Source organism: Melanerpes formicivorus, unplaced genomic scaffold (genome assembly GCF_026170545.1).
Source record: "Melanerpes formicivorus ecotype bairdi unplaced genomic scaffold, bMelFor1.0.p_v2 SCAF_15, whole genome shotgun sequence".
NCBI classification, from domain to species: Eukaryota; Metazoa; Chordata; class Aves; order Piciformes; family Picidae; genus Melanerpes; species Melanerpes formicivorus.
Genome location: NW_027142367.1, coordinates 19,310,113 through 19,337,724, shown reverse-complemented (window position 1 = coordinate 19,337,724; position 27,612 = coordinate 19,310,113). Strand labels below are relative to the sequence as shown.

Genomic DNA, 27,612 nt, shown 5'->3' with positions numbered 1-27,612 from the left:
ATCATAAATCTGGAACACACCTGCACTCAGATGAACATACTGCCCATATGGATCCTGCTTTGCCACACTAAAAACTCTTCAAAGGTTCCCCACTTTCATCTGAAATACAGAAGGTAAAAGATGTCAATACTGTTGACTGTTGACCTTTCTAGAGAATCCCTCTAACTCTAACAGTATAGCCACACCAGCAAACTTTAACATGTTAATGTGTTGGCAGTCATGTGTCAAGAAATAGAACAGTTATTTTAGCTGGGAAAACAACCCAGCATTTGCTGCCTGAAACTAGGGCTTAGCATGAAACTAAGGATGAAACTCCAAAATTTAGCTCATCTGACCCAGCACTTGGAGAAGTCAGAAAATGAACACTCCACAAAAGCTCAGGCCCCTAAACCAACACACTGTAGGCACAAAAGCACCATCTATGAATGCTAGCCACAGTTTCACTGAACCAGATTACTGGCCCTAGCCTTTACTTCATGTACTGCTTCATGTACCTACATATGTGGTCTGTCAAAAACATCAGTGTGTGGGCACAGACTGGATAAAAACACAGGCAACCTCTAGAGTACCTTTACACACGTCTGCGTGTCTTTAACCCGGCTGTGGGCCCGTTACTTCACTGCCATGTAGCTATTCTCATGTCATTTTCTCAAGTCAGTGACTTTACCAAAATCACGTTCACTCTACGACCAACACAAACATAAAATCCCTGTAAACTTCAAGTGAAATCCTCCACGGCCCAGGGCTGACCTTCCACCCAGAAAAATGTGGCTGCACCAATCGATGCCCTGCTGGGAAGGGGGAGAAGATCATGGAGCAGATCCTCCTGCAGGCACTACTGGCTCAGAAGAATAGTGAAGAGGTGATTGGGAACAGTCAGCATGGCTTTGCCAAGGGCAAATCCTGCCTGACCAACCTGGTGGCCTTCTATGAGCAGGTGACAAAATTAATAGATGAGGGGCGAGCAACTGATGTCATTTACCTGGAGCTGAGCAAAGCCTTCGACACTGTCCTGCACCACATCCTGGTCTCCAAACTGGTGACACATGGGTGTGATGGGTGACCACTAGATGGATAAGGAACTGGCTTGATGGCCGCACCCAAAGAGTGGCTGCCCATGGCTCCATGGCCCAGTGGAGGCCAGGGCCAAGCAGAGTCCCTTGGGGATCAGTCCTGGGACCAGGCTTGTTCAACATCTCTGTGGGTGCCATGGACAGTGGCATTGAGTGCACCCTCAGCAAGTTTGCTGATGACACCAAGCTGTGTGGTGCAGCAGACACGCTGGAGGGAAGGGAGGCCATCCAGAGGGACCTGGGCAGGCTGGAGAGGTGGGCACAGGCCAACCTCATGAAGTTCAATAAGAGCAAGTGCAGGGTCCTGCATCTGGGTCGAGGCAATCCCAGGCACAAATCCAGGCTGGGCAGGGACTGGCTGGAAAGCAGCCCTGAGGAGAGAGACTTGGGGGTGCTGGGGGAGGAGAAGCTCACCAGGAGCTCTCAGTGTGCACTTGCAGCCCAGAAAGCCAACCAGAGCCTGGGCTGCATCAGGAGAAGTGTGGCCAGCAGGGCAAGGGAGGTGATCCTCCCCCTCTGCTCAGCTCTGGGGAGACCCCACCTGGAGTACTGCCTCCAGTTCTGGAGCCCCTATGGCAAGAGGGATGTGGAGGTGCTGGAAGGTGTCTAGAGAAGGGCCACAAGGATGAGCAGAGGGCTGGAGCACCTCTCCTATGAGGGCAGACTGAAGGAGTTGGGGCTGTTCAGTCTGCAGAAGAGAAGGCTCCCAGGTGACCTCATTGTGGCCTTCCAGTATCTGAAGGGGGCCTACAGGAAGGCTGGGGAGGGACTGCTCAGGATCTCAGGCAGTGATAGGACTAGGGGGAATGGAATGAAGCTGGAGGTGGGGAGATTCAGGCTGGAGGTGAGGAGGAGGTTCTTCCCCACGAGAGTGGTGAAGCCCTGGAATGGGTTGTGCAGGGAGGTGGTTGGGGCCCTGTCCCTGGAGGTGTTTAAGCCCAGGCTGGATGAGGCTCTGGCCAGGCTGATCTAGTGTGGGGTGTCCCTGCCCATGGCAGGGGGTTGGGGCTGGCTGATCCTTGTGGTCCCTTCCAACCCTGACTGATACTATGATAGAAATACCCCTGAAGACAGGTGGTGATTTTAGGCCCACAGCACTGCAGCCTCCCGCAGAACCGCGCGCCTGACCCCGGCGCGCCCGCCCGCCCCCCAGCAGCTGTCTCTCAGGCGCGTTCCCGCTGGCTCCCTCGTGCTGGAGGACGCGCTTTTCATCCGTCCCTACACAGGATCAACCCTGACTCCCGAGACACAGCGCCGGCACCGGCCCGCGCTCCGCACCCGCCCAGACACTGCCGCGCCACCGGCAGCAGCGAGGGGGCAGCTGGAACGGGGCAGCGTGAGTCCTGCAGGGGAAGGCGCCAGCTACCGGCGCCGCGGGCAGCCTGCGGGGGAGCGCCGGAGCTGCCGGCAGGTTACGGATGCACGTCATGGCGGCGAGGGGGAGGTTCCCTGCGCTCCTGCAGCTCCGTCCCCAGAAGCGCCAGGCGTCCCCAAAGCAAGGGGAGGAAGAGAACGGAGGTGGAAGGACGCCCCGGCCGTGGTTGGCAGCAGTGGGCACTAGGGTGGGAGGGACGCGCTTTGGCCCACGGCAGTACCTCCGGGGCCTGCCGGTCACTCGCCGTTCCAGGCGGAGGGAAGTGCTGCGTCTGTAACAGGAAGGGGAGAGAAGGGCCTGTGCCGGTGCTGCTGTCAGAGTCGCTCATGGCCTGCGGTACCGGGCCCCCTTGGCCCGCTCCAGCCCCGAGCAGGGGCGATGCGCCCTGCCGCCCCGCGCTCCCGGCCCGCGCGGGTAAGGGGGAAGCGCTGCCCTGCACTTGCTGCCCGGTGCCTTGTCCCGCCCGTGGCGTCCGAGACGAGTGGCAGAGCTGTTGCACTGCTCTGTGGAGGTGGTCTTAGGAGAGCGATCAGCCCAGGCGTGTTTAGTCGCTGAAAGGCCTTTTTGCTGCATCTTGATTACACTGGCACTGTTTCCCGAACTATGTATTTATATGTACTTTTCTTTCTGTAGGTATCCTTTGAGAACTCACTTCATCCAGTATGGCTTTGATTAGCCGGAAAAGTTTCCAGTTTTGTTCATCCAGCGCACTCACAAGCAGGTCCCTTTTGATGACACTAAACAAAAGGTTGAGCTTTGTCTGTGGGCAGCAAAAGCCTGAGAACTGTAGCTCCATAGCTATCAGGATGGTTTGCCTCAAAGATAAATCTCAGTATATGTTTTGCAGAAAAAAGCATGTACAACTGCAGATCCAGCCTCCCTCTGTTAATGAAGCTGTGCATCTCTCTGGAGACGCTGGGAGCAATGCTAAATCTAATGCTGCATGGATGGATGGACAGCTGTTTTTCAAGAAGCTGAACAGCCTTTGTACATCCAAAGAGATTTTTGACTTTCTTAGCTCTCTGGAAGTTATGTCTGATACTATGGCATCAGGAGCCCTGCAGAGAATTTCTGAAATTGAGGTGGATGGCAAGGGTCTGAAAAACCCAGAAGGAGTGTTGGAGAATGAAGTTTTCAGGGCATTATGCTTCAGGTTTGAATTTGAGTCCTCAAAACTGTCAAACGCCGGCCTGCTGAATGCATTGCAAGCCTTGATAAATCTACGTGTAGATCCCCAGAGTACACTGGTGGCAAGCTTGCTTTCTGAGGGTGAGAAGCGGCTTGGTAAGGGACAGTTATCAGTTAAAAATCTATGTACTCTTGGAGAGAGTTTGCTTGAGTTGGAAAATCCAAGTTATGCAACACTGGAACAAATTATGAATCACATGCAAGAAATGGACATTGAAAAGTGGAGTCCTAGGGAAATGGTGTTGGTTTATAAGATCCTGCAGGTGACTGTCAAGGAAGGGAAACTATACCAAGACTTGTTAAATAGAATGAACAGTGTCACTTTAACTATGGTTTCCCAGCTAAGCCCAAAGTTCACAAGCATAATACTGAACTCACTGGTTGTTCTTAATCAGACTCAGGCAGTTCCCTTAGTCACAGCACTGTGTCAACATTCTGTGAAGCACATGCCATATTTCACAGGTGATGAACTGGTAGATATACTGGAAGCCTTCCTCTACTTTGGATATCATGAACAAATTTTCACAGAGGCACTGGAAAAACACGTTCCCAAGTCCGTCTGTACTATGCATCCTCAAACAGTCAGCAAAGTCATGCAGTATTGCTGCCGAAAACGGATCCTTTCTAAGCCCATCTTTGATGCGGTGGCAGAAAGTTTCATTTCTAATGGTGACAGATTAACCACTGACCAGATTGCTGGGTATATTGTACCGTTTGGGACCCTTAATTATCTGCCTCCAAGGGCTTCTTCCTTGTTTAGGAAGCTTGAAACCATCCTGCATGCTCGTCTTCGTCACTTTCAGCCTCACACTTTGCTGAACCTGCTGCACTCCTCTGTCCTTATTCAACGTTACCCATTAAATTTTCTGCCGAGAATATTTAGTCCCTATTTTCTGCAACAACTTCAAGGTAAGCACCAGTGTTTGTCTTGTGATGCTCTGCATTTCTTTCTGACGTGGTCTGTGTGTTGTCAAGCACCTATTTCTTGCCCCTTTCATCTGTCAAATCAGCAATGAACATGAGGATAGTGTCTGTTGCTTACTTGTCACAGTTACAGTTATCTTGCAGTGCGTATCATCTGGAGGAGTTTGAAAATTGTACCTTCAAGATTTGAATGCCTGTCATAGTCAGCTCCTGAAAGCTGAAAAGGGTAAAGGTGGAAAAAATAATTTGCAGTGCATAATTGTTGGCACAATTAAAAGAGAAATGAGATCTGAAGCAGTGAAACATCAGAGCATCACAAGTGTAAGCAGTTAAGGATAAGCTGGTATTGTTTTGTGGTATTGTCTAGGCAAAAATGTAAATTGAATTCTAAGGCTCCCATAAATTTGGAAAAGGCACAACTACTCGTGCTTTGCTGTGGTTTGTAAATGACTTTTACTCTAGAATTTACGCACTTATGTGATACTTCTTTCCATTGGCATCCCCTCTGACCGCTACACTCCTCTGGTGGAGGTTCCCCCTGCCCATCTTTTTTTCTGTGCTCTGAGCTGCTTTGTACTGACGAGAAAGCAATGCAGTCACATCCTGGGCCCTGTGTCTTAGCACAATGAGGAAAACATTACCAAATTCTCACATCTGCTCCATGGTTTATCCCATCTTGCTTAGGAGTAGTAAATTTCTCCAAGATCTCAACTCCAATTTAAACCTCCCCTCTCTAGAACATCCTGCATCTCTCAGACTGTCCTATTTTTTGGTGAAAGAATGTGACAGTCTTCACTAAGATCCTACTGGTGGTACTCTTTCACATCTTTCTGTTCATTCAGTCATTAAGAGTGATCATGATTAAGTAGCTTCTCTGCACATTAAGCTGAATAGCTTTCCCTAACTTCTGCATGATAGTTTGTGTAAAGGTGCTTTGCTAAAGGTACATCTGAAAGCTTGAATGTTGTTGTTTCAGCTCAGCCACCTGGTTTGGACAGAATTGTTACCTCTCAGCTAATCCAGCTCTTTCTGACTGTTACTCTGGAGTGCCCATTTTATGAGGTATGGTACACAGAAAACTAGAACTGATGTTGGTGAGAGGTGGTAAGGTCATTACAGCCCTGTTGATAATTAGCTGAGGACTGTCTTCCCCATAAAAATATCAACATTGGATGAAACAGGTTTTTTTCCTTCATGAAAATACAAGGCATTTCCACCTGGTAGATTGACCTAAGGTTATCTCTGTGTTTGACAGAATTGTCTAGCTCTATGTTCAAGCCCTTTTTGTGTATTTCTGAGTACTGTTTCCAACGACTATTCCTTTTTTATGTCTGTCTTGGAGCACAAAAGACGTCAGGCACGCTGATGGTGGCCTGAGTGAAGAGAAATGGAAACAGTTGTACATTTCTCATGAGTGGTATGCTCAGTATGATAGCATGGAAGTTTGTCAGGGGGGGTATTTTGATGGTGTGGGGTGTTTTTAAGTTTCCAACATCATACCTCAGACTTGAAGTTTCTCAGTAGATACAACTTCCAAATACACTGAATACATTACTATGAGGTAATTACAAAAGTGTTACCTCTCTTTTACTTTTATTTGGTCTTATGTCATTATGTAGGGTCCCAAACTCCTTCCAAAGAATCAAGTAAAGGGCTTTCTCATGCCTCACAGTTCTCTGGATGTTCACCTCCTCAAAAAGGTCAAGACTGGATTACTTTATTTACTGAAAAAAAGAACATATTTTGCATCAGAGGTATCAACACCGTATTTCTATATAGTTGGTAAGAAACATTTCTTTAGATTAATAATAAAACATGTGCTTATGGTGTCAAAACTTTAGTCTCAGTTATTTTCCAAAAGCAAAAATTAATTGATTTTATTCCCTTTGTGAACACTCTAGATTGTTCAAATACAGAAAAAGTAAACTCAAATACAGAACTATAGAAGGTCTGAAATGAGGAAACATCTCAGTAACCTTAAGTAAATGCATTTTCAGGTTCAGAAAAAAGAGCAGGAAGAGGAGATAAAAGAACTGTATTGGTACTGGTTGGAATATACACAGGCAGTCTGTGCTGAAAGTAGATGCCTGCTCTTGTGTTCTGTATTTGTACTATCAGCTCCTCTTTTACTTATCCTGTAAACAGTGTGTATAATGTACAGCAAAATGAGGCAATGCCTCATCTCTCAGCTTTGGTGGTGAGTAGAGAAAGTGGGAGCTGGAAGGTTGTTAGCCCTCTGCCCTGCTCAGCTGGGCTCTTGCCCTTGGTAAGAACTATGGGCTGCATAGTTGGTGGAGTCTAGAAGAGTGAGCAAAGTTCAGTGTTTCACGTGCTGGAAAAGGAAACTAAGAGATGATAATGATGAAGATGTGTGCCCAGGAGGGCTGGATGATAAATAAGGTGTTCAGAGAAGTGTCTCATGAATCTCAGAAGGATTGAAAAACACCACGTTGAGAGAAGGAATTATTCTGCATCTCAGCTTCATCATGGGGTCGAAATTGGCAGGGTTTAGGCCCAAAGCTCTACTTGCAAGTTGAGAAAATTCAAGAAAAAATAAAGGGAAGAGGCAGAGAGGGAGAGTTTCCCTCCCCCAAACCCTTGGGATGTTAGAGTCCCTGACCAGCCCAGCAAAGTGTCATTTAAATTCATTATGGGTTCCAGTGGAGTACTGCTTTTGTGTTGGTACTGTGAAAGGCTGAAGTGTTGCTAATTATCATTTGTGTTAAATAGTCTTTTGCCAGCTTCTGTGATTCAGAAAAAAAAGTACTGCAGTAGTGTTTTATTTTGTAAAACAACGCTAAGAGGATGAGAATTACAGTAAACAGTTCATTGTGTGAAATGAGTTTCAGTGTTCTCTTTTCATTTGTACTAGATATAGAGATAAAATTAGATGAAGATGGGTTTGTATTGCCTGCTGCCCAATGTGAAGAGGTGCACAGACGGTAAGAGAATAAAAGAAACAACCCATGAAATGTAAACCTCGACAGAGAGCACCCAGGGTGAAACCTTGACGAAATTTAAGCTAATTGGAGTTTTGCTGTTGACCTCAACCAAGTCCATGGTTCACATTGAGACCAGTGGCAAAGGACAAAGTTGGCAAAATTAACAGTCTGTACTTTTGCCTCATTGTTTTGCCTCCTGATTTACAGTGTCAAGCAATTAGTCTCTTTACCCTTAGTAATGTATTTGAACTTCTGTAACCAAATTAATGCTAAGTGAGCCATTCTACATACATTTAACACAATTTAAGCAAGTTTGAGTTCACAGATGTACTCCTGTAAGGAATCCTGTGTAAATGGGATATTTACTGCAGATTCTGGGCTTTACTTTACCCCCAAGTTAGCAGGTGGCAGAGAGGGAAGAAAGAGGAAGTGCCAGACCCCGCACTGCATCTTACAGTGGCGCAGAGAATCATGGTATGAAATACCTGGTTTCTTGTGTCCACCCACTGAGCTGGATGTCTGGACACAGGAAGCACCCCACATATGACCACAGCAGAGGGCACCCAGCCCAAACTGCTACAACATTGCATGGTAGTTTTTGTTCAGAGTGTATCAGTAAGCTTTCCAGATCAGTTTCACTAATCTTCAGGCTTTTCCCCTCCCACCCTTAAATTGAGTGATTTAAATTGTCCTGACCTAGGTAATGCCCATTTTAAACATCCTTCTGAGGATCTGCAGTAGTTGTGGTGATGAAAATAACCCAATTTTTTTTTAATCCTATATTTGTGTTTGGCTTTAGAATTGCCCTCTGTGTTGATGGTCAAAGTAGATTTTGCGTTAATAGCCATAACCTGCTGGGAGAAGAAGCTATGAAACAGAGACATCTTCAGTTGCTTGGCTATGAAGTTGTGCAGGTAAAGTCCAAAGACTGGTTTTCTTTTGCTCTAACAAAACAAGTGAAAGATTATAATGCTTAAAACTAGTGGTAATTACTTCCCAAGGCATGTGTAGTCTTGTCCTTTCTGTATTATGTTCTCTTTACCTCTCTTTTACTTTATGGAGAGTATTAACAGAAATTAATTTTTCTTCCTTGGATCAGTTAGTATATTCTGCCCAGGCTTCCTACCAAATAGTGGCTGTTTGGAAGAGTACTTCTCTTCAGTGATTAAGGCTCAAATATTCATAGCATCATAGTATCATTCAGGGTTGGAAGGGACCACAAGGATCATCTAGTTCCAAGCCCCCTGCCATGGGCAGGGACACCCCACACTAGATCAGCCTGGCCAGAGCCTCAGCCAGCCTGCTCTTAAACACCTTCAGGGACAGGGCCTCGACCACCTCCCTGGACAACCCATTCCAGGGCTTCACCACTCTCATGGTGAAGAACCTCCTCCTCACATCTAGCCTGAATCTCCCCACCGCCAGCTTCATTCCATTCCCCCTAGTCCTAGCACTACCTGAGATCCTGAGAAGTCCTTCCCCAGCCTTCCTGTAGGCCCCCTTCAGATACTGGAAGGCCACAATGAGGTCACCTGGGAGACTTCTCTTCTGCAGACTGAACAGCCCCAGCTCTTTCAGTCTGTCCTCACAGCAGAGCAGCTCCAGCCCTCTGCTCATCCTCCTGGCCCTGCTCTGGACACGTTCCAGCACCTCCACATCCCTCTTGTCATAGGGGCTCCAGAACTTTTTCTTTTACAATAATCTCTATTCTGGTGATTTACAAATCAATTGTATGCTTGGGATTAAATGTTTAATTTTAAGACAGATAAATCTTTGATGTGTGATTTTCAAATCTTCTTCATAAATCTTACTTGGTTAGTTATTAAAAGGTGTTTCCAGCAATCATTTTTTGTTTTGTTTTCAGATTCCATTTTTTGAGATAGAGACTGTACAAAATTGCAGAGAAGTGGCAGAATACCTACACAAAAGACTATTCCCTCTCATCCATACCGACTCGGCTGCCAGCACTGGAGAATAATACTAAATCACAGGTTGACCTCCTGTCGTAGTTTGGGCTGGGTGCCCTCTGCTACAGGGGTGTTTCCTGTGTCCAGAAGTCCAGCCCAGTGGGTGGACACAGGAAATTAGGTTATTTCCTACCATGATCCCTTGCACCACTATAAGTCTCACAGCAGGGTCTGGCACTTCCTCTTTCCTTCCTCTCCGCCACCCAGTAACTGGGGGAGAGATCTCCCAGCCATGGGCCAAGGCCATGGGGGGATGGGCAGTCTCAGATCTGGCCAGCTGAGACTAGCCTAGCAGTGGGGGGGGGGGGGGGGAGGAGGAACCCTGGGGGTTTTGGGTGCACCCTCAGGTGGGGATGGGATCTCTCTGGGTCTGTTTTGGGGTTCTTCTTGTCACTGTGTTTCTAGCTCTCTGCACGCACTCACTGTTCTCTATTTAAACTTTCCATCACTTTAGCAATCTGTTTGTCTGAGTCGTCATTTCTGCCCGTGGTGGGGAGGGGGTTTGCCCCAACCCATTACACCTGTACTATAAATACTGTGCATGGAAGAAAAAAAATCTGTTTCCTATACAGCTCAAAATAATTTGAGCTTCTGAATGTTGAGTACTTGCAATATTTGGAACTACTGATGTGTAAAGACTAATAAAGAGCAACATATTTTCTTAAGTTTTGTGCCAATATCTATCATACATTAACAGATTTAAATGCCAGACTTCAATGCGTTGTCTTTCTATTTTCACTTATCATAGTATCATAGCACCAGTCAGGGTTGGAAGGGACAACAAGGATCATCTAGTTCCAACCCCCCTGCCATGGGCAGGGACACCCCACACTAGATCAGCCTGGCCAGAGCCTCATCCAGCCTGGGCTTAAACACCCCCAGGGATGGGGCCTCGACCACCTCCCTGGACAACCCATTCCAGGGCTTCACCACTCTCATGGGGAAGAACCTCCTCCTCCCCTCCAGCCTGAATCTCCCCACCTCCAGCTTCATTCCATTCCCCCTAGTCCTATCGCTACCTGAGATCCTGAGAAGTCCTTCCCCAGCCTTCCTGTAGCCCCCTTCAGATCCTGGAAGGCCACAATGAGGTCACCTGGGAGCCTTCTCTTCTGCAGACTGAACAGCCCCAACTCCTTCAGTCTGTCCTCATAGGAGAGGTGCTCCAGCCCTCTGCTCATCCTTGTGGCCCTTCTCTGGACACCTTCCAGCACCTCCACATCCCTCATCATAGGGGCTCCAGAACTGGACACAGTACTCCAGGTGGGGTCTCACCAGTTCTAACTCACAGCTGCAAAAGGACAGATCTGCCTATTCAAGGGTACTGGCTGGTCTGAATGTACAAAATGTGCCATGCTCCCTACTAATCAGGGCTTTTCATGAAAATATAAAAAGAAATTGTGCAATTTACTCATAGATGTTTGTGCTTCATAAGTGCTTCATAAAACTAAGATTGCACAAGCAGTATTGGCTTATTGCACACATTAAATAGCAATACCTTACAGAAAATTAGAATGCTTTTGGTAAAAACAGTTGCTTAACTTTGTAAAAAACCAGCTGCCACAAGGTAGCAGGCTTGCACAGCTGTCTCTGGGGGGGCACTCGATGTTCTGTACCGTTTGTAGTTTTGCTGTGCGTGACAGTTTCAGCTAAGGCAGAGGTTGGTCTCTTCTCCCAGGCAGCCAGCACCAGAACAAGAGGACACAGTCTCAGGCTGCGCCAGGGGAGGTTCAGACTGGAGGTCAGGAGGAAGTTTTACACAGAGAGAGTGATTGCCCATTGGAATGGACTGCCCGGGGAGGTGGTGGAGTTGCCATCCCTGGAGGTGTTCAGGAGGAGACTTGCTGGGGTGCTTGGTGCCATGGGTTAGTTGATTAGGTGGTGTTGGATGATAGGTTGGATGCGATGATCTTGAAGGTCTCTTCCAATTGGTCTATTCTATTCTATTCTAAGCTGTTTGAATGAGGTCATATATGTGCTCCAGCTTCTTCAGTTTACAGCCTGCTATTCCAGCCTAAACTGAACCTTGTGGCTCAGAAGTTCAGAACTATGTCCTGTGCAGTCCATTGTTACACAAAAGTACAAATTCTAATAAGAGGTTGGAAGTGAGAATTGAACCAGTAGCCACTTCTGCCAGAACAAGCATGTCCTAACTCGGGTTAACACGTGGCTTTGTAGATGGATGAAGGGAAAATAGCATAACTTCAGTTTCAAACACGTAATGTATACCTGATGAGCCACCAAGTAAGACACATTTTCAGGTTGGCTTGTGCATCCTGTCCTGTGTAGAACTATTATTTGTCATTAGCAAAACAGAACTCCCAGTATAATCTGGTGTGGCTTGATACAAAAAAAGGTGGGACTTTGACATCTTTGAAGTTCTGTATCTTTCACCAGTACATAGAGAATGTGGCCATTTTTTCTTTCCAAGGCTGTTGCTGATAATTTGTGAGTTGGAAGTGTCTGCCAATTGTCCCAACTATCCCTGGAGATTTTTGAATGCAAAATCTAGGTGATTTGCATTGTGTCACACTGTGCATTTGCATATGAATTTGTTGCATGTAAAAGAGCTTTATTCACAATAGTATGTCAGCACTAACTAGTGAGGGAGCACCAAGAGGTAATGAAATGCTTTCCCACAGTGTAATAGGAAGCATACAGCATGTTGGTAACCAAACAGTTGTCATCCTGGCAAAAGATAAATTAGAGAACTACTGTCTGTGCAGGTATTTTTAAGGAATTTCTCCCTGTTAGAGAAGAAGTAATCAGGGTATTCCTTTGACTCTAACTTAAGCTCTGAGACTGGAATGAGAAACAAGTAGGAGAAGCATGTGAAAAGCATTTGAAAGTGAGGAGGGATAAGAAGGGAGAGAAAGAGAAGGTAGCAACAAAACCAAAGAAATGAGACAGGTAAATCCGTGCTGGTGTTTTGATGACTTAAGGTTTTTTCTTCATGGTAGAAATGAGCTGGTGATCTCTGCTTCTCACACACACCAGGAGATGGTGGTGTTCTCAAACTAATTTGACTTCCAGTAGTTTTTCAGACACAGATGGTTTGTAAATATAGAAAGACTAAGCAATTTGTACTGACTGTCCTAAACTAAAAATAACCTGCCTACAATATGATGGTGGATAAGGAGCTGGACATGAGCCAACAATCATAGTACTATCCAGGCCAGAAAGGACCTCCAAGATCATTAAGTCCAGCCATTTTGCCTGCTCCACCAAGTCAGTCACTACACCATGTCCCCAAGCACCAGATCCACATGGCTGATTCAACCACTTCCCTGGGCAGCCTGTACCAGTGCCTGACAGCCCTAACATCTGGTCTAAACGTCCCCTGGCACAGTTGGAGGCCATTCTTTCTCATGCTGTCATTAGCTGTGAGAAGAGTCCAGTGCCTACCTCTTTACAACCTCCTTTCAAGTAGTTGTAGAGAGCAGTAAGGTCTTTCCCCAGTGTCCTTTTTTGTAGACTAAACCACCTCAGTTCCCTCAGCTGCTCCTCACAGGACCTGTTCTCCAGGCCCTTTACCAGCTTTGTAGCCCTTCTCTGTAGACGCTCCAGTGCTTTGATGTCTTTCATGTACTGCGGTGCTCAAAACTGAACACAGTATCTGAGGATGTGTGGCCTCATCAATGCTGAGTACAGAGGGACCATCACCTCCCTGGCCTTGCTGGACACACTATTTCTAATACAGACCAGGATGCTGTTGGCCTTCTTAGCCACCTGGGCACGCTGTTGGCTCATATTCATCCTAATGTGAGTCAGCAGCCCCCAGGTCTTTTTCTGCCACACAGCTCTCTAACCATTCTTCCCCAAGCTTCTAAGTGTTGCATGGGGTTGTTGTGGCCCAGGTACAGGACCCAGCACTTGGCCTTGTTGAAGCTCATACATGCATTTGCAGCCCAGAGGGCAAATTGCATCCTAGGATGCATCAAAAGAAGCATGACCAGCAGTTTGAGACAGGCAATTCTGCCACTCTGGTAAGACCTCACCTGGAGTATTGCACCCACCTCTGGGGACCTCAATGCAGGAAGAACATGGACCAGATGGAGTGGGCCCAGAGCAGGGCCACAAAAATTATCAGGGGGCTGGAACACCTCTCCTGTGAGGACAGACTGAGGGAGCTGGGGTTGTTCAGCCTGGAGAAGAGAAGACTCTGGGAAGACCTAATAGCAGCCTTCCAGTACCTGGAGGGAGCCTACAAGAAGGGTAGAGAGGACTTTACAAAGACCTGTAGTGACAGGACAAGGGACAATGGTTTTAAATTAGAGTAGATTTAGATTGAATGTTAGAAACAAATTCTTTACCATGAGGGTGGTGGAACACTGGAACAGGTTGCCCAGGGAGGTAGCTGAGGCCCTGTCCCTAGAAATATTCAAGATCAGGCTCAACAAGGCTCTGAGCAATCTGATCTAGTGGAAGATGTCCCTACTCACTGCAGGGGGGGTGGACTAGATGACCTGTGGAGGTCCATTTCAACCCAAACCATTCTATGATTTATGGGCAAGCCCATCCATTTTGGAAAATGTGGGCTGAATCTCCATTTCAGCAGCTGTGCAGATAAAGGATGCCTTGCAATTCTGTAGCAACAGTAAAAATTAGTAAGGCTTAAGAACTCAGTGACCACTGATGCCTCAAGGAGCAAATTTGCTTAATGTTAAGTTTGTGAACAGTTATATAGAAGCACTGCTTAACATTGCAGAGAGACAGCTGGTGACCCAACAGGTCTTGCTTTGAGTGTTGCTGCCTTGCATCAGCTCTTGCTGATGCTGTTCTGCATGAGATTTCTATGAGACTGTACGAAGACATGCATTTGAATGAGCAGGAGGAAAAGTACAGCTGCTATTTCATTCCGTCTTTAATCCAAATCATTAACTAAAATGGAAAAGGCAAAAGGGCCATATTGCTTTTTTTCCCCCCAGTTGTCCTGGATGAGGCATTAACAAGACAGCTAAATCTGTTTTGAGCCACTGCCCCTTTCTCCTCCCTCTCTGTTACAAGACCTGGATTGAGGTCGAGGAGTCTAATAGGCAGGCACTGTTAATGCTGCCTGGAGGGGAGTGTAAGCTGAACTTGATCCCCAAGCCTCACGTTTCAGAGAGGTGACTGCACGTGTCAGATGCCATGAGAGAAGGTGTGTGCAGTTTAGTCACCACATGAACATTTTGAATTGATTGGCGAGATCTGAATGGCTAATGTGCCACTGGGCCGTTCAGTTTTCAAAGAGGGAATTTATAGGAGGAGACCTCCTAGACTTTTTGCTTGCTCGTTACTCGTTACACTCATAGCTTGTATGCTCCTAACTCTCACACCTCTCTCCCCCGTTCATTAATGGGATTCAAGGTGGCGACAAGCACCCTACTTGCTCCTATCTTCGGAGCAATTAGCTTCTTTGCTTGTTTTTGTTTGTTTTCGGCCTCCCCTACAGCAGCCTGCCCTCTCATTTCCTCTAAATCTGTGGATACTGCCCTTTGGACTGAGTTACAGTCCAGTCCAGTCCAGTCCAGTTACAGTTACAAACTCAAACACCTCTTCGTTCAGCGAAGGTTTTGGTAGTTAGCAGCTCGGCGGTTCGTGAGCAAAATATGCTATTTCACCTGCTTATTTCTGAGGTTTATAGCTTGTTACCTCTTAGGCAGCTCCACTGTGAACTCGACAGCGGTTCGTCTACGCCACCCAAGGCAGTATTGCTGTTTAGTCTCGCATGCACAGGGAGATTCCAGTTTGTTCCTCTGTATTCCAAGTTCTGATTGTTCTAGACTGTTAATCTACTGTTTATTAGCCTTCTACCATGTGCAATTAACCTGTTACCGACCGGGCAAATGAACCTGGATAAATTGGCACCATTTTTGATATTTCATAAAGCATATTCATATTTTTTCATATTTCCAGCCAATAAATGTATCAACTACAACAGCAATGACATAAGAGCCTTAACGTGGATCCAGGCTTGGAGAAGTTTTTTCCAAAAGGCAGGCAATGCCATTTTTCCTGTAGAAATCTGACTGTATTTGGTTAGTCCTTCCATGACCTTTGATTTGCTCCTCTATGGGCTTATTTATGCGTCTCCCGTACTCTGAAGATGACAAAAGAGGAACAGGTCTTGCCATTTCCTGTGAAAATATAAAAGCCTCCTTATAAGAAAATCAGAGTGAATATTGGCAGTTCTTTGTTGCTAAATATGCTGTGGCCAGGGGCAAAATAACAGACAGAACTGTATGGCATCTGCTATATAGATGTGTATTATTTAGCAGTGATCTCCACTCTTACTGTTCCATCCCTGACCTAGGTTTTTTTATGGATATTAATAAACTGTGAATGTATCACTAGATGACAAGATGGTAAGATATGGAGCTATGCCATCAAGTTACTGTGGACTGATCACACTATCACAGTATCACAGTATCACAGTATAACTTAGGTTGGAAAGGACCTCGAGGATCATCGAGTCCAACCTATCAACACAGACCCCATGCCTAGACCATGGCACCAAGTGCCACGTCCAATCTCCTCTTGAACACCTCCAGGGACGATGACTCCACCACCTCCCTGGGCAGCCCGTTCCAATGACGAATGACTCGCTCGGTGAAGAACTTCCTCCTCACCTCGAGTCTAAACCTCCCCTGGCGCAGCTTGAGACTGTGTCCCCTTGTTCTGGTGCTGGTTGCCTGGGAGAAGAGACCAACCCCCTCCCGGCCACAACCACCTTTCAGGTAGTTGTAGAGGGCAATGAGGTCACCCCTGAGCCTCTTCTTCTCCAGGCTAAACAATCCCAGCTCCCTCAGCCTCTCCTCATAGGGCTGTGCTCAAGGCCTCTCCCCAGCCTTGTTGCCCTTCTCTGGACACATTCAAGTGTTTCGATGTCCTTCTTAAACTGAGGGGCCCAGAACTGGACACAGGACTCAAGGTGTGGCCTAACCAATGCAGAGTACAGGGGCACAATGACCTCCCTGCTCCTGCTGGCCACACTATTCCTAATGCAGGCCAGGATGCCATTGGCCCTCTTGGCCACCTGGGCACACTGCTGGCTCATGTTCAGGCAGCTGTCGATCAGCACCCCCAGGTCCCTCTCTGTTTGGGAGCTCTCCAGCCACTCTGACCCCAGCCTGTAGCTCTGCATGGGATTGCCGTGGCCAAAGTGCAGCACTCGGCACTTGGACTTGTTGAATGCCATCCTGTTGGACTCTGCCCATCTGTCCAGTCGGTCGAGGTCCCTCTGCAGAGCCTTTCCACCCTCTAACTGACTAACATCTGCCTCCAACTTGGTGTCATCTGCAAACTTGCTGATGACTGACTCGACCTCCTCATCCAGATGATAACTTTTTACACACAGAGAAGCGATTACTTTGTGATTACTGGCCAACTAAATGCTGTTACTGGAAAGTGGCCCTGATTTTACTTTAATTCTTATTTTTATTGTGCACTGACTTGGATGATTCATTCAAAAATTAGGAGAGATTTGTATTCCCTGTTACAGGAACACTTACCCTCCTTGCACAGTTCATTGGAAGCACTGCATGAAAACAGTCAAAGCCTAAAGAAAAGCCCTTAGAAACCACTAGTCCATGCAAACTTTCCCTGAAGGAAATAAAGCACATACTACTGTATTTTTTTGCACAACAAAAGGTCTTAGTAAATATGCTTGTAGCTGTAAGATTACAGAAGTAACTGCTTTGCAATGATGGGAAGTGGATTTGGTGAAAAATAACCTGAACTTTTGATCCCACCAGAGCAAAAACCAAGTGAAGAAGAGTGACAGGTAAAAAATTAAGACCATTTCCTTCCCTGCCCCAGTTGTAGATAAATGTTGAAAAAGAAGGTATGAGACAATCTTCGTCCCATCAAGAAAGAACTTGCTAGCAATGCATGGTTTACATTGCTAACGATGGGAAGCAGTATGCAACACGGATAGTTTGTGTTCCCCTCAAATAAGACTCAGTTTTAGCAACCTTGGTAGCACAGTGCTGAGTGTGCACAGTGGCATTTCATCTTTGTGGGATTTACATTCAGCAGATGTCAGATTTTCCAACAGTTGGCTGGGAAGCATCCTGCTACACGCCTTCACAACGTGTAATTCTAGCACCATTAACACTTGAAATCAGCAATAGCAGCCTTGCACCAACACTGCTGCAATTGCTGTGCTATGTGTAGCTGAACCATGTCTCTATGACTGTAACCTTGGATTTCCTGGGTACACCAAGGCTTTCTGCAGGAAATGAGGGGCCTGCAGTGATTTGGTGTTTTCCATTTCAAGTAAAGCAGTGTACTGTGTTCGATTCAAGCCTGTCTGCTCTCAGAGCTGTACTAGAAAGATGTTGATTATTTGTTAAATGTTATAATGCAGTTATTATTATAAAAAGTCTGATAGGGTCACTCAGGTAATTAAGAGCAAGAGCTGAGTGTGTGACCTGCCCTTAGTTATGGGCAAGTCCAGTACTGAGTGAGAATCATGCTGCAACACTTGACAGCTGTGGGTTTGATTTGTCTTCATGCTAATTAGAAAGCTGGATTAAGGGACACCTGTTCAGACAGACTCTTTGGTGTGCACTGCCCAGCAGAGCTGGGATGAATTCTGGCCCATAGGTGTTTGATTTAGGAAACAAACTGGTAGGAGATTAAATTTTGTTGATGAGAGAGTTCAGTAAGAAACCTGAACTTGCATTGACAAACTGTTTTCACACAAATGTCCCATCTGGAAGTTGGGCTTGGCATTGGGGGAGGGGGGATGGCTTTGCTTTGTTTCAATAATAAATGTTCATTTTTAATTGGAGTAGCTATTTACATGGCTTTTGGCCTCACACATTTGCAGCAGAGTTACTAGTCATGAGCAGGTGGTGATAATAGGCACTCCTGGCATTCCTTTGGGAACACCTAATACTCCCTGCACTGTGTGATAGAGTTGAAGGGCATTGTGGCTATGCACTTGCACTGAAAATGTCTGCCTGTATGCTGCTAGTGAGACACATCACAAGCAGCAGTCTTTGTCACAAGATAGCAACAGCTTTATTGCACAGCAATTACAGTAAGCTTTTAAATCTCTCTTCCTCTTTCCACCTCTTTCATATATATTGCCCATTCCTAGCCTGCCCATCTCTTTATATCCCATGAACCCATTAGGATTTTGAGGCCATTAACAAAGGTGCACTTCGTGTTTTCTGACTGCCTCTTCTGCGTGTGTGTGTGTGTGTGTGTAAAGATACATATATGTATACACACTTATGTATGTGTATTATTCAGATGATACACAGAAAAATATTATGTATGCATGTTATAGCATTTATGTTTTCAAGCCAGCTGTTTAAAAACATGCCTGCATACTTCCTTAACTATCAGGCTGCACAATAGCCCCAGATTCTTCTGGCCTTGAATGCTTTGCCCAGCCTTTTCCAGGCATACCTGTGGTCTTCTGATTGACCCTTCCTTTGCACTAGCTCCCTGTGAGTTTCCTTCCTGCATGGCAATCTAGTGTGTGTTTAACAAACTCACCAGCTTCAGAGGCCTGAGCTCTCAGCAGATGCTGGCATAGGGAGGGTGGATGTCAGAGGAAAGAGGCTGAGTTGGGCCCCTAAATCCAGTTCTCCCAGGCAGAAGACTTTTCAACTAGCACAGAAATAGCTAAAGGACCACCTGAACTGCAACTGTTGAGGAGCACAGATGGTTCAGAAGCTGCTCCCAGTGACACTGAAATTCTGGGTTTATCTTGCTGTATCTCCTTCCCCATACCTTTACCTTGCATATGGCATGTCATCTGGAAATCTACAGAATGCCAAAGAGCAGGAGCTAACTCAGGTGTTAACTGATTAATGCTTTCTCCTAAACCTCCAGATAGAGCACAATTTTGTCTTCTTTCTGATCCCTTTGCTGCCATGGTCATGCAGTATTTGCTAACCGGTGAGCTCCCAATGGAACGGGAAGTCAGCAAATGTGACACCCATCTACAGCAAGGGTTGGAATGAGGATCCAGGAAACTGCACACCTGTCAGTATGACCCCACAGCAGGGAAAGTCATGGAGCACATCATCATGAATGACATCATGTGTCACGCAAGGCACAACCAGTTGATTTGGCCCAGTCAACATGGGTTCATGAAGGGCAAATCTTGTTTCACCAATCTGATCCCCTTCTATGACAAGGGGACCTGCCTGGTGGATGATGGAAAAAGCTGTTGATGTTATCTCCCTTGGCTTTAGTAAGGCCTTTGACACAGTTTCCCACAGCATCTTCCTGGAGAAAATGACTGCTCATGGCTTGGGTATGTACACACTGTGTTGGGATACAAACTGGCTGAATGGCTGGTGCTAGAGAGATGTGAATGGAGCTAAATCCAGATGGCAGACAGTTAAGAGTGGTGTTCCCCAGGGCTCAATACTGGGGCAAATTTTGTTTCACATCTTTGGCAATGATCTGGACAAGGCAATTCAGTACACCCTCAGTACATTTGATGGTGACACTAAATTTGGCAGATCTGCTCGAGGGTAGGAAGGCTCTGCAAATGGATCTGGACAGGCTGGATCAATGGGCCACGGTCAACTGCATGAGGTTCAGCAAAGCCAAGTGCCAGGTGCTGCACTTGGGACACACCAACCCAGTGCAACACTATAGGCATGGGGTGGAGTTGGCAGAAAAGGATCTGGGGGTGCTGGTTGGTTGACAACTCCCTGAACATGAGCGAGCAATGTGCTCAGGTGGTGAAGAAGGCCAACAGCATCTTGTCTGGTATCAGGAGTAGTGTGGCCAGTAGGGTGATCATTCCCCTGGTATTCAGGACTGGTGAGGCCACACCTTGAATACTGTGTTCAGTTTTGGGCCCCTCACTAGAGGAAAGACATTGAGTTGCTGGAGCATGTCCAGAGAAGGGCAACAAAGCTGGTGAAGGGTCTAGAAAACAAGTCTTAGGAGGAGCAGCTGAGGGAGGTGGGATTGTTTAGCCTGGAGGAGGCTGAGGGGAGATCTTATTGCTCTCTATAATCACCTGAAAGGAGATTTTAGTGGGGTGGGAGTCAGTCTATTCTCCTTAGTATCAAGTGGTAGAATGGGAGGAAATGGACTGAAATTGTGCCAGGGGAGGTTTAGACTGGACACCAGGAAACATTTCTTTACTGAAAGAGTGGTCAGGCTTTGGAATAAGTTACCCAGGGAGGTGGTAAGTCACCTTCCCTAGAGGTGTTCAAGAAACATATGGACACGGCACTTTGGGACACGGTTTAATGGCCATGGTGGTCTTACGTTGAAGATTGGACTCAATGATTTTAAAGGTGTCTTCCAAGTGAAACAATTCTATGATTCTATATGGAAGGGTAAAACAACACCTATGGTATCCAGCCATATCAAAAACCACAAAATACATTTAGCAAAGATAATGATGAATTTAGCAATGGGTTACCTCTTCATTAATGTTAAGACCATAACTCTTTGCATGTTCCCTGTCACACCGGTGAAGTTTTTGGTTGTAACCCTCTGGTCTTTTGAAAATGGCATCATAAGTGGAATCATCTCCTGTCTTGAGAAAAAGAGGAGAAAATGGCTAACTCACAGTGGTGCTTAATTTCACAGGCTACAGAATATATGTAGTTAAATCAATACTGAAACACTGCACATATAGCGTTAGACGACGACAACTGTAATATTACTGAGTTGCCATTAGCAAGTTTGGGTCAATCCTTTGTAATAGTCTGTAACAGAAACACCCAAGGATATGTGAGATCTTTATGGTCAGCTCTGAAATTTTCCTGGTGGCAGTTCACCAACTTTTGGAAATTTAACCACTTTATTGGTTTTAATTTCTTGAACTTTGTATTATCTTTCTGAAATTCATGTTGTCAAATGGGCTGACACTGTAATGTAAAAGGAAAGCAAGCAGTTTCAAAATGCATTTGGAATGAAAAATACAAGAGTACCCTCCAGTAGAATCCCTGTTCAATTTCTGATTAAAGCAGAACTGAGAAGGGTAATCCTGTGATACAGCAGTTTGTATATATCTGTCATGTATGAAAATACACCACACTCCAAGCCATAGTAGTATTGTATTTATGATACCTGTTTACAGAGTGGCATCCAAATAAGTGACAGATAAGTGTGCCCCTGTACTCTGCTTTGGTTAGGCTGCACCTGGAGTCCTGTGTCCAGTTCTAGGCCCCTCAGTTTAAGAAGGACATCAAGACACTTGAATGTGTCCAGAGAAGGGCAACAAGGCTGGGGAGAGGCCTTGAGCACAAGCCCTATGAGGAGAGGCTGAGGGAGCTGGGGTTGTTTAGCCTGGAGAAGAGGAGGCTCAGGGGGGACCTCATGGCCCTCTACAACTACCTGAAAGGTGGTTGTAGCCAGGAGGGGGTTGGTCTCTTCTCCCAGGCAACCAGCACCAGAACAAGGGGACACAGTCTCAAGCTGCACCAGGGGAGGTTTAGACTTGAGGTGAGGAGGAAGTTCTTCACCGAGCGAGTCATTCGGCATTGGAACGGGCTGCCCAGGGAGGTGGTTGAGTCATCGACCCTGGAGGCGTTCAAGAGGAGATTGGACGTGGCACTTGGTGCCATGGTCTAGTCATGGGGTCTGTGTTGATAGGTTGGACTCGATGATCCTAGAGGTCCTTTCCAACCTAAGTTATACTGTGATACTGTGACATTAAAGTTCTTACTTGCTAACAAATGCATTTGTGAAATCCAATCAAAAGTCCTCATCAGTGAAATTAAAGGCATTTCAAAACTGAAAAAGTTATCAAGGAAAGAAAACCAAAATCTCCTACTGAAATATACTGTCAGTTGGTAATGAGCTTCATTAAAAAGTCCATAATCTGGTATACATCTCAATCAATTACTGGTTTTGTGCATGGCTGACTACAAACTTGAGAAAACATGCATTTTGTTGGGCTTACTTCTAATTTCACAGTTCCAACTTCTTAAGTTTTGAAAAATTCAATGCTGTCCTGCAAAAAGGAGTCTGGTCAGGGCAGGTCAAGAAGGCTACAGTGGTTCCATTAAAAGGAAATGATAGTTAAGAGCACTAGTGAGGCACTGCTATAATCACAGGCTTCACTTGGAAGGGTATTTCCATTATTTGGTTCTGCCAAGAGGAGAGGTGGCTTGATATTTAACCTCTCCATCTCTTAATCTATCAAAACCCACCAAGACTCAGAGAAATTCAGGCAGGTTCAAGAGCATCTTGTACCTGATTTGTCACCTCCATTATTATTATTTCTGTGCTTGCTTCTCCTTTCCTCCCCACACTACCAGTTTCATTCAGAATTTTAGGGGTCATCTAATTTGTGCTTACCACCTTTCTCCTTTGCTCTAATTCATGTGGTGTTATATGTCTCTTTGTTACCTGTGTCAGAGCAGAGAGTTCATAGTATCATAGTATCATAGTATCAGTCAGGGTTGGAAGGGACCACAAGGATCATCTAGTTCCAACCCCCCTGCCATGGGCAGGGACACCCCACACTAGATCAGCCTGGCCACAGCCTCATCCAGCCTGGGCTTAAACACCTCCAGGGACGGGGCCCCAACCACCTCCCTGGACAACCCATTCCAGGGTTTCACCACTCTCATGGTGAAGAACCTCCTCCTCACATCCAGCCTGAATCTCCCCACCTCCAGCTTCATTCCATTCCCCCTAGTCCTATCACTACCTGACATCCTGAGATCCTGAGAAGTCCTTCCCCAGCCTTCCTGTAGGCCCCCTGCAGATACTGGAAGGCCACAATGAGGTCACCTGGGAGCCTTCTCTTCTGCAGACTGAACAGCCCCAACTCCTTCAGTCTGTCCTCATAGGAGAGGTGCTCCAGCCCTCTGATCATCCTTGTGGCCCTTCTCTGGACACCTTCCAGCACCTCCACATCCCTCTTGTAATAGGGGCTCCAGAACTGGACACAGTACTCCAGGTGGGGTCCCACCAGGGCTGAGTAGAGGGGGAGGATCACCTCCCTTGCCCTGTTAGCCAGTTCATGCTTTCTAGACCAGTCAAATAAGTAGCCCGCCGTAAGCTAAAAACTCACCCTGTCCCTGATGGTCTGTTCAAGATCTTGTGCCAGATCTGTAGAGGAAAACACTTCTGTGCTCAATACAATGGTTAACTTTTTGCCATCATTTCTCTTTGCTGCTAAATGCTTACTTAGTTGACCTAGCTGGTGGTGGTGGTGAGCTGTTTTGTAAACCTGTCAGAGCAACTGAGTCATGTAGAGCAGACAATAAATTTGCACTCAATGTGGGCATCCTCTGTGTACTGCTACTAAAGCTAAGCACTTTGCAAACATTCATTAATATTCCAGACATGCATAGAATAGGTAATAGCTTTCTCCATGTCACAGAAAACGCCACACAAAGTGGCTACAGTAATGTCTGTAAAACAATTGAGAGAGCAACTCTCATCCAAGTGATTAACAGGCCTTCTGGCATATGCTGAGCATGTTTTCCTCTATTTCTGTCCTCTTCAGTCTTTGACTCATAGTTGGTTTTATGTATTTACACTTGAAATAAGGAATGAAATCCCTTTTCCTGTGTAAATAGAAAATTTCAAACCATCTGATCCATTAATTATGCATAAAAATTATTTGAATCTGCTTCCTCTCTTATGGCTAAGGCCTGTGCTATGAAGAAGAAACCTATTAAATAGCTGTTACCACTGGTTTGGGTGGTTTTTTTTGTTCCATGCCAGTGGAGCAGCATTTTCCACAAACCAGGTCACTGGAAGTGTTGAAAACAGACTTTAGGAGAGGCTGAGGGAGCTGGGATTGTTTAGCCTGGAGAAGAGGAGGCTCAGGGGTGACCTCATTGCCCTCTACAACTACCTGAGGGGTGGTTGTGGCCGGGAGGGGGTTGGTCTCTTCTCCCAGGCAACCAGCACCAGAACAAGGGGACACAGTCTCAAGCTGCGCCAGGGGAGGTTTAGACTCGAGGTGAGGAGGAAGTTCTTCACCGAGCGAGTCATTCGTCATTGGAACGGGCTGCCCAGGGAGGTGGTTGAGTCATCGACCCTGGAGGCGTTCAAGAGGAGATTGGACGTGGCACTTGGTGCCATGGTCTAGTCATGGGGTCTGTGTTGATAGGTTGGACTCGATGATCCTCGAGGTCCTTTCCAACCTAAGTTATACTGTGATACTGTGATATATTGTAAGCAAAAGCTCCACCATATGGTTGCCAACTCCATGCAGACTGGATAGGCTGCGAGCTCCCCCACCCTCAAGTGCACCACTCCAGCCCTTTGACCTGCCCTAGCCTTACTCTCCTTGTGCTCTCCCTACTGTGTTTTGTTAAGCATGGCACCATTTCCGCTCACCTTTGGTTCACAGCACCTTCCCAAGGTGACATTGGAATCAACACAGTCTGCAATTAGAAATCTGTCTTTTGTTGCAGGGCTACCCAGTCAATGCAGAAAATTTGCCCTTCCTTTAGTGCCTGGTGCTGTGCTGTGGTCTGCACTTCCACCCACAGCTCAGGGCCAAAGGATCTGCAAACTCTCAGAAATTGCCAGCCATTGCTGCCCAGTCTTCTGCAGATTCAGCAGCCTGTCACTTGGGTAGGGAGGGCATTCATGAGGAGTATTTATTGTTATAAATAAATACCCATTGCCATGGCACCGGTGCATAACAGTGACAGAACACACATTTCAGAAAATTGTAATGTTGGTTTTTTTGAGGGAAAAAAAAATTGTTAAACTCAATGTCTTATATGACTCTGAAAAGATTTGCTACCCAGAAAGTATAGCCCAGGTGATGCCAAAAGTATAAGATCATTTTAATTTCTGATTTTAATATGGAGAGAAAATGAGGAGAAGGGGTGCAGCAGAGTGAGGAGTGAGATCCCCTGGCAGCCTGCTTGAGATACTAGACTTGAAGTGCCAGTGCAGAGGCATTCAGTTATCAAGACAAACATAGAATAGAATAGAATAGAATAGAATAGAATAGAATAGAATAGAATAGAATAGAATAGAATAGAATAGAATAGAATAGAATAGAATAGACCAGGTTGGAAGAGACCTTCAAGATCATCGCGTCCAACCTATCATCCATCACCACCTAATCAACTAACCCATGGCACCAAGCACCCTGTCAAGTCTCCTTCTGACCACCTCCAGTGACGGCGACTCCACCACCTCCCCGGGCAGTCCATTCCAATGGGCAATCACTCTCTCTGTGTAGAACTTCCTCCTGACCTCCAGCCTGAACTTCCCCTGGTGCAGCCTGAGACTGTGTCCTCTTGTTCTGGTGCTGGCTGCCTGGGAGAAGAGACCAACCTCTGCCTGTCTACAACCCCCCTTCAGGTAGTTGTAGAGAGCAATAAGGTCACCCCTGAGCCTCCTCTTCTCCAGGCTAAGCAGCCCCAGATCCCTCAGCCTCTCCTCACAGGGCTGTGTTCCAAGCGCCTCACCAACTTCGTTGCCCTTCTCTGGACTCGTTCCAGCAAGTCAACCTCCTTCCTAAACTGAGGGGCCCAGAACTGGACACAGTACTTGCGGTGTGGCCTAACCAGTGCAGTTATTGAGTAGCTCTGTTGGTTTTATTAAAGCTGGCCATACATGAAACCCTTTCCCTTGACTGAAAATGACAGTTTCTGATTAACAAGTCCCTGAAAGTGTGCATTGCCAGAAAAAACACAGGTACCACATCCAACCCTAGGGACAGATGATGCCTTTCCCAGTTCTTGCCCTAGCAGTGTCTCACATTTTGGTGCTAGCACGTGGCCTGCTGGTCCTTAATGCTTGGCAAAGCATGTCACTGCTTTGTCTTGACATCGAGTGAAAGACATGACTCGCATTTTCCACCCACAAGTAGCAAACAGGCGTTGTGCTTCTAAACGCCCCTGAAGATGAAAACTGCTATTTTGGCATCAGAAAGCCTTGCTCACCGCTAAGGCACAGCGATTCCGCCGGCTTTTGAAACAGTAACAGGATTGATTGATTGATTCCTCTTGAGCAGGTCCCTCATGATGAGGGCTGAGAACAATGGTTATGCTGCGAAGAGACTCACGGGGAAGGCTTGGCCCCTCGGCCCCGCCGGCCCTACGATGCTCCTGGGCTGGCGCCCGGCTGGCCCCGCTTGGCCTTCTCGCTGGCTTCCTTCTTTCTTTCCCTCCCTTCCGCCCTTCCTCCCTCACCTTGGCTTTCCTGTAGAAATAGCTGAGCTCCGGAGGCCCTTCCCGTCTGGCCGGTATGTGGCTGAAGGCGGAAAGGGCGGCTAGGGGAGGCTCCTTTCTCTTTCTCGCCGCTTGCCCGAGTGCCTCCTCTGTCGCTTCCGACCCTCCCGAGGCCGGGACGCGCGGGGGGCGCAGGGCTGCAGCCGGGGCGCCGGAGGCCATGCTGGCGGCCGTCACCCGGCAACGCTCCGGCCCCGCCCGCTGGCCGCCCGGCGGCTCGCGGCGCGGGGCTCCTGCCTGAAGGGGGCGAGAGGGGCTGCCCAGGCGGGGGGCACAGCTTCCAGCCCCTCTCGGCAGCGCCCTGGAGTCTGAGGCAGCTTCAGGCAACCGGTCCCCGGGGCTCTGTTGGTCTCTCGTGGGTGTGACCCCGGGGTTCCAAGGAAGCTCTGGGCGTTTCCATGGAGCGGTGTGAAACTTGGCAGCGCGGATTCCCGGACAGCCGGGGATGGAGTTTTGAGCAGCCGTGCTACCGCCAGCTCCAGCGGGCAGTCTTCCCTGGGGCCCGGCTCAGGGCTCCGGCACTCTGTTTGGCCAGCTCCCTGAGCTCTTAGCCCTTGGGAGCTGGGTGAGGTTAGATAGAGCAAAGCTTGGCCAAAAGGGAGTAACTTTTTTTCTGTAGCGGTTTGCAGTACCTAAAATCTCTTTGTAAGTGGAAATACTGAATAAAAACCCGTGACAGAACGGCGTTGCAACCAGAATGAGGATTCTTAATCTTAGAGGAACTTGGGGTCTCTTGACCAGTGCCCCTGGCTTTAACAGGATGTTTGGCCATTTCAGGCGATGGAGTTCAAAATCTGTTCCACAAATGCTTGTGTTGCAGTCACTGAAATGAAGCATCTCCCAGGTGAAAGTCTCTTAACAGATTGACTCAAAAACTCCTCTGCCCTAGTAGCACAAGGCTTCTAGTTTCGATATCACACAGTTAACCTTTAATACATACACATAACTATACTCCTGCTGCTTCTCACCATGCTCCTTAGGGATCCACGTAGCTTGGATTGTTTTGCCTTTCCT

The 27,612-nt window shown here is 46.9% G+C and overlaps 2 protein-coding genes across 3 annotated transcripts; one reads left to right on the top strand and one right to left on the bottom strand.

Moving 5' to 3' along the window:
* The first annotated feature begins 2,505 nt into the window (after positions 1-2,505).
* LOC137445742 (FAST kinase domain-containing protein 3, mitochondrial-like) lies at positions 2,506-9,775 on the top strand. Of its 2 annotated transcripts, none has more exons than XM_068147739.1 (7): positions 2,506-2,613; positions 3,082-4,545; positions 5,537-5,622; positions 6,180-6,342; positions 7,433-7,502; positions 8,302-8,416; positions 9,367-9,775. In XM_068147739.1, the coding sequence occupies exons 2-7, from the start codon at positions 3,111-3,113 to the stop codon at positions 9,478-9,480; spliced, it is 1,983 nt and encodes a 660-aa protein (XP_068003840.1). In that variant the 5' UTR covers positions 2,506-2,613; positions 3,082-3,110; the 3' UTR covers positions 9,481-9,775. The 2 variants fall into 2 exon arrangements, with proteins under 2 accessions (XP_068003840.1, XP_068003841.1); XM_068147740.1 differs by having other exon boundaries at positions 2,514-2,591.
* Positions 9,776-14,374: 4,599 nt separating this feature from the next.
* Positions 14,375-27,025, bottom strand: CFAP90 (cilia and flagella associated protein 90). Its single transcript, XM_068147759.1, has 3 exons — positions 26,560-27,025; positions 20,856-20,972; positions 14,375-15,585 (listed from the first exon to the last, which is right to left on the bottom strand). The coding sequence occupies exons 1-3, from the start codon at positions 26,758-26,760 to the stop codon at positions 15,406-15,408; spliced, it is 498 nt and encodes a 165-aa protein (XP_068003860.1). The 5' UTR covers positions 26,761-27,025; the 3' UTR covers positions 14,375-15,405.
* Positions 27,026-27,612: the final 587 nt, after the last annotated feature.

Bases quoted from the DNA above. Each gene is read 5' to 3' on its own strand.
- LOC137445742 (XM_068147739.1), top strand. From the start codon at position 3,111: ATGGCTTTGATTAGCCGGAAAAGTTTCCAGTTTTGTTCATCCAGCGCA. The intron at 6,343-7,432 runs GTAAGAAACATT...CATTTGTACTAG, and splicing joins ACCGTATTTCTATATAGTTG to ATATAGAGATAAAATTAGAT. The intron at 7,503-8,301 runs GTAAGAGAATAA...GTTTGGCTTTAG, and splicing joins TGTGAAGAGGTGCACAGACG to AATTGCCCTCTGTGTTGATG.
- CFAP90 (XM_068147759.1), bottom strand. From the start codon at position 26,760: ATGGCCTCCGGCGCCCCGGCTGCAGCCCTGCGCCCCCCGCGCGTCCCG. The intron at 20,973-26,559 runs GTGAGGGAGGAA...CTTTTTCTCAAG, and splicing joins ATTTCTACAGGAAAGCCAAG to ACAGGAGATGATTCCACTTA. The intron at 15,586-20,855 runs GTAACCCATTGC...ATATTTTCACAG, and splicing joins GTCTTAACATTAATGAAGAG to GAAATGGCAAGACCTGTTCC.